At 44.4% G+C, this 12980-nt stretch overlaps 1 protein-coding gene across 1 annotated transcript in view; it reads left to right on the top strand.

Moving 5' to 3' along the window:
• The first annotated feature begins 1042 nt into the window (after nucleotides 1-1042).
• Nucleotides 1043-12980, top strand: part of MMRN2 (multimerin 2) — a 230057-nt gene continuing 218119 nt past the window's right edge. Inside the window, exon 1 of the mRNA XM_085607581.1 lies at nucleotides 1043-1414. Within this exon, the coding sequence (XP_085463707.1) occupies nucleotides 1125-1414 (290 nt within the window). The 5' untranslated portion in view covers nucleotides 1043-1124. The remainder of the gene's footprint in view (nucleotides 1415-12980) is intronic.

Genomic DNA, 12980 nt, shown 5'->3' with positions numbered 1-12980 from the left:
CAAGATTTTGATTTTGGAGACAAGGTAAACTGATGTAAACTGCACATTGTGATGTGGACAACGTCGGACCAGTAGTTTCAAATGGGCCACCAAAGTTTCCACAGAAGGTAGAGAGTAGAGACCCAGATTTACCAATGATTGGATGATCAAAATGGCGGCCATGAGATGAAACCACTTTTCTTTAGCATCACTCTCTTGTAATCAACTATCGTGCCCAATTGTTTGCCACATTTTCAAGCCCTTTGGCGTATTTCGAGCATCAGGCCCACACCATCACTACTTCATCCTTCAATTTGTCCACTTCTTGGGTTGCAATAATGATGTGTTCCTGTGCGATGGTCTCGCTCTCCTTGAGGCCTTTACACACCTCAAAGGATCCAACCTCTTCAAATTGTAAACACGCCCCCACCCCCACATAAACTTGGGTGGGCTCGCCGCCCTGTCTAAACCAGATAGGTATCTTGACAAATCCGGTACACTCTTTCTCCAACCTCAGGCGCTTGGGCTCGAAGCTGGACAGGGTGTTTTAGTCATCAAAAGTTGATATGAAATGTATATTTTTTCTACAAAAAAGTTGTTTCAATAACCCTATTTATGAGGGAAGATCCCTTTTCTAATGGCACGCTATACGTTCCTTGTCTCACCGCGGCGTTTGCTCGCTTGAATGTATTACTTCCACCAGAAGACGTCATTACACCGATAGGTTTCTGTATGACGCTTTCCTCGTGTAACGAACGGCCGTTCTTTGCAGAAGGTTTGCTGTGACCTCTTTTCCTTTTACGCTAACATCCCTTTCCTGTGTAGCCCCCGTCCCTCGGGACAAGGCCGACGATAAGGCCGGGTTCCTGTTCTCAGACAAGTTTAAGAGGCTGCCAGGGCCGTGGGCTTCCTTGAATAAACCACCCCTGCCCTTTTGCGGCAGGGTCTTTCCCTGCAGGAACAGGCTTCATATTGTTTGTTGACCTTTCACATTTCCACACTGCCTGGGAGGGGACTGACGTTTTTTTCCGTTCTTTGTTGCTGAAAGCGGGTTTCCTCCGTGTTAATTAATATTACGTTTTCGGCAGGGGAGAAAAGTCCTTCAGTGAGCGGAGGGCCTTTGAAGGACAAACATCGACGAGGGGATGTGCGGCTGGACCACCGCAATGTTGGGCTATTTCATCCTTCTTTGCTGCTCAGTTGGGCCCGTGGAGCTGGTTCGCCCTTCACGACAAGGGCAAGGGTACAAAGCTGGGGTGTCGCCGCTCCGTGCCAGCCTCGAGGTGCATGGCATATCCAGGTACCCCAATGGCTTCCCGTCGCAGGAAGCAGAAACTGCCCAAGAAGAGCTGCAGGCACGTGGGCCGAGCCCCATCGCTTCGAGTCCGGAGGCGAGTGAGGACTCCGACGGGGACAAACCCAACCAAAGGAGGGGGTAAGTCTTAGCCTCCTATCCCCCAGCGATCTCTTTAAAATTCGTTATATTTTGAAAAGCGTGGTGCGCATATTGAGTACTTGACATTCACTCAAAAAAACAGTGCTATTAGGCATCACCCAGGTGCAAAGTGTAGTGCCGGAAGATAAGGGCACACACGTGCCTTCTGCTGGGCTATACCCAGGGCCCCTGCCTTGAAGCGGCAAGGGAGGACCAAATTATGCGGTAGAGTTTCCTAAATTATGCGACAAAGACATGCAAATTGTGAGGCATAATGCGCCACATTTTGTGATAGTATCAGTTTATTATTTTGTTATTTTTACACATATTAACAGTCTGGAAAAAGGTCTCGCCTTCTTAGTACAAGTTGTACACCGAAATACAGCAATATGAAACTGAAAGGTGAACAGTCAACCTTTATGAAGCGCCTGCTGCTGCACAGCAATACACATCCCTGCACTTTTAGCATCTTTTGATGCGTTTGAGCTGGAAACGATTTATTTTTTGTTAAAATCTACAAGTTATGCAACAGATGATGGATTATGTTGCAAATGGTGCAAATCCATAATTATGCGAAAACCGCTGCAGCAGCAAAATCACATAATTCCAGTGGCCTTGGTTGGAGGAATCTGAATGCTCACCCCGAGGAAAAGGAGAGTTTGGGAATATACATTTACACCAGAAAGCGTAGTCTTTTTGGCTCCAGAAAAAAACAAAATGTATCTTTTAGTCGCAAGGAAGTGTTTTTAAACGTATCATTTGAGACTTAAGACAAGCATCTCTCAGAGATGTTCAACAATCACAATGTTAATTCATATATAGGTTATGGTTGAAGGTGTCACGTGACTTGGGGATACTCGGCATCATTTCTTTTACAGAGAATGTGAGACAGACTTAGAAGTGGCGCAGAGGAATATGGGTGGGGAATGGGGATAGAACGCAGAGAGGGCCAGACGGGCCATTTATTCTACCGGACTTTCCCTTGTAGGCCGGTTTTGGAAGCCATGACCACTCCTGGTGCCTCTGTCACCTTCCACAGCTCCCAAGGTTAATTGCGGCAGGGCCAGGGGGGCTTTAAATGAGAGTTATAGAGAGGGAGGGGGCGATCGTAGACTGAGGAGAGAAGGAGAGATGTAGGATGGATAGAAAGAGAAAGATTGCGCGAGAAGAGGGAGGGAGCGGGCTGCTCTGAGCACTTTTGCCGGGACTGCTGTTTGTTCCCCAGTCTGCCTTGGCCGAGCCCCACGCTGACCTTTCCGCACTTTCTCCAGTTCCCAGAGGTGAACTGCGCGAGGCTCAGTGAGCGAGAGGAAAGGTCAGAAAGGTACACAAGGGAGAGAGAGTGGAGAAATAGGGAGGCAGAGAATGCATGGGTGAAAAGAGGGAGTTAAAAGAGAGGAAGGGAGAGGGAAGGTTTAAACATTTCGCCAGCCATGCTTTTGAATTCCAATCCAGGCCCGAAGACAGAAGGGTGCATGATCAGAAAGAAAAGCTACTAATGAGAGGGTGGAGGCACTATGGGGAAATGGCGAGTGTGGGAGTGTGGCCACTGGCTGCTGTTGGCCAGTATTTTGTTTCATTTTGTATTATATTTTTCCGTGTTGTTTTATTGTCTCACAAATGGCATCTCATGTTCCCCGTCCCTGTTATATTGTTTTTCTCTGATTTCTCAATAAACAATTGCGAAACAATCCAAAAAACCATAAGGTATGGATTTAGTAACCATGCGTTCCAACAGTAATTCCAGGTCGTGTTCCTCCTATAATTCCGCATCTGCCCCTGCAGTTTCCCCCGGATATTTCGGCTGCTTTCAACAGCCTGAAGCTTAACGGGAAACTTGTCGGACAAGCAGTAAATGTTTGGGCCTCATACCCCCTGATGGGGCCAGTAGCAGGGATTACAGACCGCTCATAATGGGGGTTGTGGGAATAGGGCTTAAAGTAAATGGCCCAGGTGGGGAACCGATGCCAGAAAGGCAGCGGTAGAAGGACGCGGGGTGAGAGCGAGGGGGCAGAAACAGTTCCAAGGAGCACCAGCTGGCCACCCATGGGGCTGGGAAGGCGGGCGTGGCTGGGATTCAGGAAGCGCCTCCATGTAAAGTAGGGAAACAGCGCTTCATGCGAGGATGATGTCATGCGCTAGAAGAACAGCCGAGGCAAATGAGGTGACAGAGGCCTCTGTTCTTTCTTCCCTGACAGCCGCTTCACTCAGAGGCATTGACTAGTTATAGATATTACGGTGCACGTGAACTGGGGTGAATTGGTGAAGAGCGCCTTGAGACCTCCCACAGTGCGATAGATAAACAAGCACTATGAAATAATCGGTCAATTGCTGAGATGACTTTTATATTTAGTCTTGGCCATTCATGATGGACAAATAGCAAAATGGCATATCTAGATGAGCGATTGAACGGTAGGAGTTGTGATCACCTAACCCAATGGGGCGCATATTGTTATGGACCACAGAAGGATGAAAGGCTGAGTCTTCCCGTGGGGATTTCACCTTAGGTCTACAAGTTATGGAAATATCTCTGTAGTGAGCTTCAAACACCATCAGCTTTTGAACACGCCACAGCGAGGAGAACGAGAACTAGATCTTGGACATACTTTGTCATTACTGCGGAGCGGGACTTATCAGGGTTCATTACCGTCATTTGAATTGGTGATATTTACAGATAGGAGATTAACTAGGATTATCTTCCTCCTAGGACACTAACACCCAGTCTTAATATATGACGGGTGCACCTTCTTTTCCTGAAGATGGCTGTGATATCCTCTGATGAAAAATAATCACATTTTTAAGCCTTGGATGCATATTTATTCGGGAGAGACATGCAACTTTGGTCCACTTTTTGAACACGTATGGACAACAGCGGTCGCTAATCGCCTTGATAAAGTCTAAGGGGAGACGAAACACGTGTTGGCATAGTGGCAGTCTTTCATGCTGGATCAGAGGTTAGTTTGTAAAATAAGAAGTGCCGGGGCTCTTCTCAAGAGGCAGCACTAACAGGAGAAATGTGCTGGTGCAAACTGCCTCCTGTCTAGAGCCCCGGCGCATATTATTCCGGAGAGGACTTGGCCAAGTGGCTAGAGCTGCTGATTTTAGAGCTAGGGAACCGGGTTCGAGTCTCGACGTGGCTCAACATCCTGTGATTCTGGGGAAAAACGCGCGCCTTCTAAATAAGTGTGCCCTTAACTGGTGCTATAAGTGCCAGTGCCAAGGATTAGGTGCCGGTGCTGAGCACCGGAAAGCACCGGCTCAAATTAAGTACTGTGCTGGATGTAACAACAACAAGAATAAACTAACGCCAAATTGAATAATCTGAACAGTGTGGACACTCTACATTTCGTGTGATTCAGAACATTTAATGATTCTTTAAGTAATATCACTGATTAAGTGACATATGTCTAGTATTTGCGATTTGGAGTAACTTTACCCATCCGGTACTTGGGGCGACTATAATTGTTGAAGGGTGTGCTGATCGGTGCTCTATTTTTTATAGTTTGTACACACATTAGGTTACTTCTGTGTAATTGCATCTTTTGGTAGTGGGTGCATTGGAGCGAAACAAGCACCCCTGAACAAATGGGAAAGTACAACTATTATTGATTCACACTATATCACTGTGCATTTGGACATTGTCCGAGTTATTGATTGTGCGGTTCTTTTTCCCTTTTAGGGAAATCACTACTACCAATGTATATATAATTTAGCTTTTGAAGCGCTTTGCCCTGCTCTGATTGCTAAAGGGAAAAAAATAAGTTTAGAAGTCCACAGTTTTTCTTCGGAGCCCACCACTGGCTCTGCCGGATGCAGGGGCTGCCAAGCTTTGTTTTCACATCATGACACTTTTTTTGTACCACCCTCCACTTCCTGTCTCTTTATCTCACACTCGTGGGTTCATTTTCATCCCTGCCTTCTCCCTTTTTAGTTGTGATCAAACAAGTGAGCAACAGTCCTTTCCTCTGAGAGGGAGAGGGTAAGGGGAAGAATCACAACAGAGTAGAAATATTACTGCAAAAACGCACTGGCAAAGTCAATAGATCTCGCTTTCTTGCTAATTGCCTTTGCCACTGTTATTTGCCACTACTGTGCAGCATTTTGGTGATACTAGTCAGTATTGGGGAAAAAAACACAAAGATGGGCTGCCACTGGCAGCCGCATAATTTTTCTCTTATTTATTATTCACCATTCCAAGATGGCAGAAGACACTTTGATCAGTATATAAAAAACTTTTTTCTTTTTAAATGTGAAGGTGCCTTTTGGAATGTGTAGTGACAGGCAGCAAATGGCAGTTCCTGGGTCCTGCAAAAATAATATTTGCTGTACCACCAGCGGTAGGGGAGCAACAGAGAGGCAGCTGAAAGGTAAATCAACTGGTAGATTTGAGTATTTCAGATGGGGAGGGGGGGGGGGGGGGGTAACACACGAGAAATAGCACAAAACACTTGAATTCTCATGGAGAAGTTCCTAAAATGTGAGTAGTGGGGGATGCAAGTCAGTCAATCAGAAGATGTTAAAGAGGATATGTTGTTGGGGAGGGACAAACAAGAAGACGAAGGCAATCCATCAAATAAAAAGTAAGCAAATGAGAGTGACAGTAAAGGCAACAAATGATAAGCAATGCGTAGGCTGTAAACCCGCTGTACGTTTTTGGTATGGTCCACAAGAGGCTTTCACCTCTTTAGGCAAGACCTAAAAAGGGCATAATTTATGTGTTTTAAGGTGTATCCTGTGGCTGTCTTCGTACCTTCCACTGCTCTTCCTTTGACTTTTTGTACCTTTTGCTCTCTTGCTCTGGATCTAAGCCTGATGATGAAAAATAAGTGCTTCTGGTCTCCAAGAATGCAGCAACTACATGCACATACTAAACACTGTGTGTCCCCTGCAGACATGTTTCCTTTATACATAAGCTCCAGGAGTAACAGAAAAAGATGAGACATTGCCGCTACACTGGAAATGACACACCAGCCCTCCCCCCACTATGGGAAATGTCCGCCGGACTCTTGTGTAGTTTTGATGTGTATGCTGATGTTTCCTGAAGGGGTGTGGGGATTGATTGTAGGCCTGGCCTTTCTGGCAGGAAATGGAACTGGCTGCAATGCTGTGATTGCTTGGTGCCTCTGCTTCTTGTGCAAAAACATCTATCACTAAAAAGGACCAGCATGGTCACTCGGTGTCAGCAAAACAGGTCATCCCAAGTGCATATGGTAAACCAATTAATCGCAGAAACCTTAATTGTTTTCCTTTTCAGTGTAATTCATGTCTTAATGTCTAAAGCCAATACACAACTTTAGCTATACAGTGAATTATGAGATTCTGCGGCAATAGTGTTTTCCTCATAATTGTGAATTAACACAATTTGCCACATAATCGACCATCTGTTGTATAATTTGCAGATTTCAACAACAAATGTGCCTGGCATGAACAGATTAAAATTTTCTAAAAAAAAAAAAAACACATTGTGGTGTCTAGAGGCAGGCCCTGGAAAAGGTCAACTGGTCATTTACCAGTGATGATTGCTGTACTCAGAAATGGGTACAAATGAGGTGCAACTTTTGTCCAGGCTGTATGATATAATGAAAAAATGCCAAATTACTGCCAACGAATGCACTTCATTGTGATGCATAACTTGCCTTTTCATGCCAAATAATGTAGTCAACATTGTTGCATAATTGCGTCCTCCATTTCCATAAAACTCCAGAGGTTCTGCTTATAAAGAATCTTAAACAGTGAGGATGGTCACCTTTCAGCTTTGTCCCTAAATGCATCTCTGAATATGCTACATGGGAACTGCTCCATGGGAAGCCCTAAAAGGATCTCTGGTTTATAAATGCAGCCGTTCTGATCTTGCAGAAAGGGAGGCAGAGAGAAGTCCTTTCTCAAATCTTTTAAACACAGCTGCCTTGACTGCGTTAACTCTTGGGAGGGATTCCTGACAGCCACTGGTATGGAGTCCCTGAAGGGATCAAATTCTTTATTCTCCTTCAGTCTGCTGAAGAGCTCTGACATCACCTTCCTCTTACAGGTGGCCCTCAGGCTTCTCAAGATCATTGGCTCTCCTTAACATCACAGCTGACTGCTCAGAGCACCTTGACTCCAATTTACACTCCGAGTTATCTCTCATTTTTCACCCAATAATCAATACATTTCTTTCTTTGACAGCACAACCAATTGGTGGTTAAATAACCTCAGTACTTGCTTGTAGTGCACTTTTTTTCTGATTGGTCCTATCGGAGAGCTCTGTTTCTCCACACATGACACTCACCTACACATTCTGTTTGACCCTATAGGAGCTTAATGCCTTTCTCAATAACAGAATGCACGCAATTCCCACGAGGCCAGTAGGTGGTGACTTGGTGGCTAATTTATCTATATATAGCCATGTCTTCCCCTTTTTTATGTTAAAAATGAGACATATATTGCTAGTCTCTTGTTACGCCCTGTACACAGTTGATATGTTCTGTGTGCAGGGAGTAATAGAAGACTCGGAGGCCAATATGTGGGCTAAATTAATACTTTATTTTGACTTCCGTCACTACCATATTTGGTACTTTATTTCTGCAGTTATGAATAAAGCATGTTACAATGCATGCTTTTATTTTGTGTTCTATTATAACGCGGTTGTTACAACGACCGCGTTGTTAGAGCTCGATACCGTTACATTGCAAGTCATTAGATTGACTTGCTGTAGGAGGCGTGCTGGATTTAGGAATAGTATAATTTACTATTCCAACTTCAGCGTGCGCAACAGTAGGGAAGGCATTGGAATAGTAAATTATACTATTTTCTAGGTTACAGCAAGTCTAGCTAATGACTTGCGATGCAAAGGTATTGCGTTCTAACAACGCAGTCGTTGTAACGACCGCGTTGTAAGTGTACCACAATGTAATGACAGCATTGTAAACACTGTTTCCTGCGGTGACTTGTCTCCACCTATGCTGTCTCTGTTCTGTCCCAGTCTGGAATAGCCTGCTCCTCCCTACACTTTCTGTCCACTTCCAGGGGCAGGAAGTGGTGCCCAGTGTCCTGGCTTTGTACCTCAGAGGACTCTTTCATTTAGGGTTCTAGTGTAGATACAACATGGCATTTCGCCGACCTTAGAGGAAACTGACACATCTCTGGCATGACAGCCCCCGACTCTTAGAGAAGGCTAGCACAGTATTCGCCCTACCCCCGCTTACGGAGTCAACAGTGTCTGTCCATGCATCTGGTCTTTCTAACTCAGAGTTTATTGAGCCAGTCAGTCCGTTCCTGTTGCTGGTAATAGTGTGTTCATGTTTTTGTGTGGCTCCAGCTGCTTTTGAAACTGTTGAACTGATGGAATGTGATGCCATGCTGTCTGAATATGACAGGTATTCAAGTTTTTTCCTGTGTCTTTCGGTGGATTCATGTGAGAAAGTTCTCTTGACTGTGGTGAAATTTTATTGATTTGCCGGATTGCGAAAAGATGGTACTAGAGTTTTTAGGTGGCTTTTCTAACTGTCACCCATTGACCATTCTCAGAGGATTTCCCACCTGGGGCAGTGCTTGGAACTAGGGGATCATGCTCAGCTCTGACAGATTCATGTTCTTTCTTATCCAAGTTTTACCAATTCATTTGTAGTGATTTATGGTAGTTTGCTACTTTGTCCCTTTAGGTCATTTAGGTCTTGTCTTCATTCCTCCCTTGTGAGACTGACCGCTGACTCTCTGTTTTCTACACCTTTCTGTTGTCTTTCTCCTGTACATTTGTATTGTTATTTCCGGATGTGGTTGCATAGACTGATTTACAGTGGTTTGTCTACTACTCTTACCACAGGTGACCTCTATTGTCTGTGCCACTTTTATGGGCAATAACACTGCAGGCCAGCTTCGCAGAGGTGTCTGCGAGCCGTTGATAACCATGTGTCACACATGTGTTTCTGTGACTGGATTGGCCTGGTCTCTGGACAACCAAGACTGTGCTTGGCTATGTGCTTCCAGCGTGTTTGCTGAACTATGGCGTTGTCTGCCATGTCTTTGGTTGTGATACCTCTTAGCTTGCTACTCTTTGCTCTCTTGAGATCATTCTTTGTCCTCACTCACCTCTTCTTTTTTAAGTCATTTTCATCTTCCTCTAGGCTGTGTCAGACATCCATTCTGTCTTGCTCTTATCTCTTGCATTGAGGTTTGATGTTTGGTCAGCACACTGTCTCCTTCCTCCTTTAAGGTTTCCTTTAATAAGAATGCTTTTTCGAGAAGCTTGCATTGCATGGTTGTTGACAGATTGCCCTCACAAACCCGCAATGGCATTGCGTCCTCGGTCGACAATGTATTGAAAGAACAATGTTGTTCCAGGTTTCCTAGGCTTGCGACAAATGCTGTTTTATAACCTTGCAACAAAAGCTGTTTATTATTTGCTCCCGGCATGCAAATCAAGGCATTCTTGTTTCTTGTTTCTTGTAGAGTTAAAATGTGCACACCGAGGGCCCGATACGGAAAACTAAACTTAGACCTGAAGTCTACTTCTAGACATGAAGTCTAAGGGCCCAGTTCACGAAGGTGAACTTAGACTTCAGGTCTAAGTTTACCTTTGTGAATTGGGCCCTTAGACTTCATGTCTAAACTTAAACTTCAGGTCTAAGTTTACCTTTGTGAATCGGGCCCTTAGACTTCAGGTCTGAACTTGCACTTCAGGTCTAAGTCTACCGTTGTGTATCAGGCCGTGAGCATTTTTGAGTTTTCGCAAGTCTCCTTCTTCCCCCTTCATCACCAGTTGTCATGCCTTGTGCATGGGGATGAATAAGACTCAGGGCTTGGTAAGTGGTCTAAACTTCTACTTTATTATGACTGCCCTCGATAACACGTGTTCCTTTACTTCAAGGGGAGCTTGACTCCATCCATGCTGACTCTAAGTTATCTTTGTCAGGAGTGCCCTGCTCCTCCCCACACTTCCTATCTAGCCATTGAGGCAGGAAGTGATGTCTATGTCCTGGCAGTGGACCTAGGAGGAGTCTGTACTGCAGGATTCCACTGTCCACTCAGCATGACACCTCCCTACCTCACTTTGCATGTCTCTGTGAACCAATACAACTCACGCTAGTCATTGCATCTTACTTTCTCAAATCTCTGTCCATATACTTCTCTCTCTCTCCCCCCCCCCCCCCCGGTATTTTGCCCAACACAACCATATGCCTTGACCTTTCGATTTATCCATGTCTCATTCCACAAGCACCTTTGCAGCCCTTGACATTTCTCACACAATATAGAAAGCTATATAGAAGCCAAAAAAGAACAATGGGTTCATTAATTGTCCTTTCGTAATGGCAGACATTTCTAATCATGGACCATGCAGCACTCCTGTATTTCATGATTCCTGAACCCTTTTAAGATCCTGTTTTTGATCTAGCACTTAGTGTCGCACATCAGCTGTTTTGAAGAGTTGTAAAATAATAGTTGTTACTATTACCTAATATAATGGTAGTCAATTTACCTACGTTGACAAATGAAAGGCTAAGGCTTGGTTTTGTTTTGCTGGGATTTGAGCTTTTGCCAGATCACTGCAGATGTCAGCAATGAGCATTAATCCACAGAGAGAAAAAACTAGCAAAATACACCAAACTGGGTCATTAGTAGTTCCAAATCAAGGAACAGACCCTCGTGTGCATGTGTTGAAAGGGGATATGTACAAAGTATCCCTAAACAGGAGAAGCAGGAGCACCATGTCTGTCATTGGGGCTAAACCACATCACTAATGTCAGGGGCGTCTCCAGGGAGAGAAGCTCCGAGGGAATGTGTCTTGACATTCTGACCCTGCCTGTGTTTTCCTAAGCTGATTTGTGAGGGCTTTGCTGTAATCTAGTTCCCACTGATGCCAGTAGCCTGGACAATGCGCTGTAACAGGAATGCATGGGGGCCAGGCCAGGATTAGTGTCAGACATGAAGACAAGTCACACATAAGGATAACAGAATGAGACCTTCCAAGTTCACTTCAATTGCCTTTTCAGAACATGGCTAAGGGGTTTCATTGAGCACAAGTCTCCCAGATTCCGAAGTCCTCCTTCTCTTCAACATATTGACTACTAATCTCATGCAAACCAGTATTTTGGTTACAACGCCTCAGAGCATGAAAATCAAGAGAGAGAAAGAAAGAAAGAGAAAGAAAGAGAGAAAGAAGAAAAAAGAGAAAGGAAGAAAAAATTCAAGGAAAGATCAATAGAATAAAAGGAGACAGAGAGAAAGACAGAAAAAGGGAGAACAAAAGAGTGACAGAGAGATAGAAAGATGATAAAAGGCTCTACTGCACATGAGCTAAATATATTTAGGGGCAAAAATCAATAAAATGTTAAATTGCTCCAACCGCAGTGGGGTGCTTCTATATAAGTAGTTTAGCTCCTTGCTAAACTCTATGTGCCACCAAAAAGCCACTTCAAAGCTCACTAAGAATACGAGAGAGAACGCCATTCGACGTGGGAATCAGTATGGATGAAGGATATGGATGAAGGAATTTAGTATGGGTCAAGGGCTGACAAATTGGTTGTTGATGCAACTTTCCAGAATTTTAGCTAGCCAGTGTAAACCACATAGAGGGTGAAAGTTATTAAGATCTCTTGGGTCAGCTTATGTTTTTTTGGAAAGGGCAATATTTGGCTCACTTCTCAAGAGTCAAGTAACACTGAGAGAGAGAGAGAGATTGGTGAGTTTGGTCCAGTAATGTACTGGAAAACTTCATCACTCCTAGTTGTACTCATCCTTGCTCCAGTTATTACTTGTGAGGTGAATCCCACCTCTTTGAGATGCTAAAACTCCAGGAAATACTGAGAATAAAATACCCACCACCCCTCCTCAGTAACATAATGAGTCTGGCATTCCCAGCATTCTCCTCACAGATCAAGCACTGACAAAAATGCTATTTTGAGAGGTGGGTGGGCTGGATCGTAATGAATGTGGGGAGGATGGGTGGTATTAGTAGTACTAAATATTGCCAGCAAGTAATCAGGACATGGCCGACACTTCCTTCTTCCTTGCCAGTCATTCCTCGTAAGGATTTCCAAGCAGCAACAAACTTTGCCTCAAAGAAATACATAACACCGACTAGCAATGCACACCCAGTGGATGTAATGCAGGTGATTTAACCAAATAAATGTATTCCAGGATGGAACTGAGAACACCAACCCCATAGTGGTTCATTCTCCAAACTTTGGAGTCTTGTAGCAATGTATGGAAGGTTGAGCTTCATAGCTCAAGCAGCAGCCCTGCAAACATCTGCAATGGGACCCTAGCTCATGAAGTAGCAAGACTTCTAGTTGATCCGCTTGATACCTTCTGCGACTGACCAAGCCTATGCCAAGACAATTCACCTTTTTACTGCCAAAAAGGAATCCTTCTTGCCATGACCTGCTGCTTAAGAAGTTATGAATGAGTGGTCAGACTGGTGGAAAGTGCGTAACTTATCTACATAGACCAAGAGAGCCCTCCTAACATCCAAAGTGTGAAGAAGTTTCACTTCCAGGGAAGAACACGATTGAAAACATTTTGGAAAAACACCATGACTCTTGTGGAAAATTTAGTCTACTTTTAACATAGAAAGGATAAGCGTGAAGAA

This window comes from Triturus cristatus, chromosome 1_2 (genome assembly GCF_964204655.1).
Source record: "Triturus cristatus chromosome 1_2, aTriCri1.1, whole genome shotgun sequence".
Classification (NCBI taxonomy): domain Eukaryota; kingdom Metazoa; phylum Chordata; class Amphibia; order Caudata; family Salamandridae; genus Triturus; species Triturus cristatus.
This window is presented reverse-complemented; position numbering and strand designations above follow the sequence as displayed.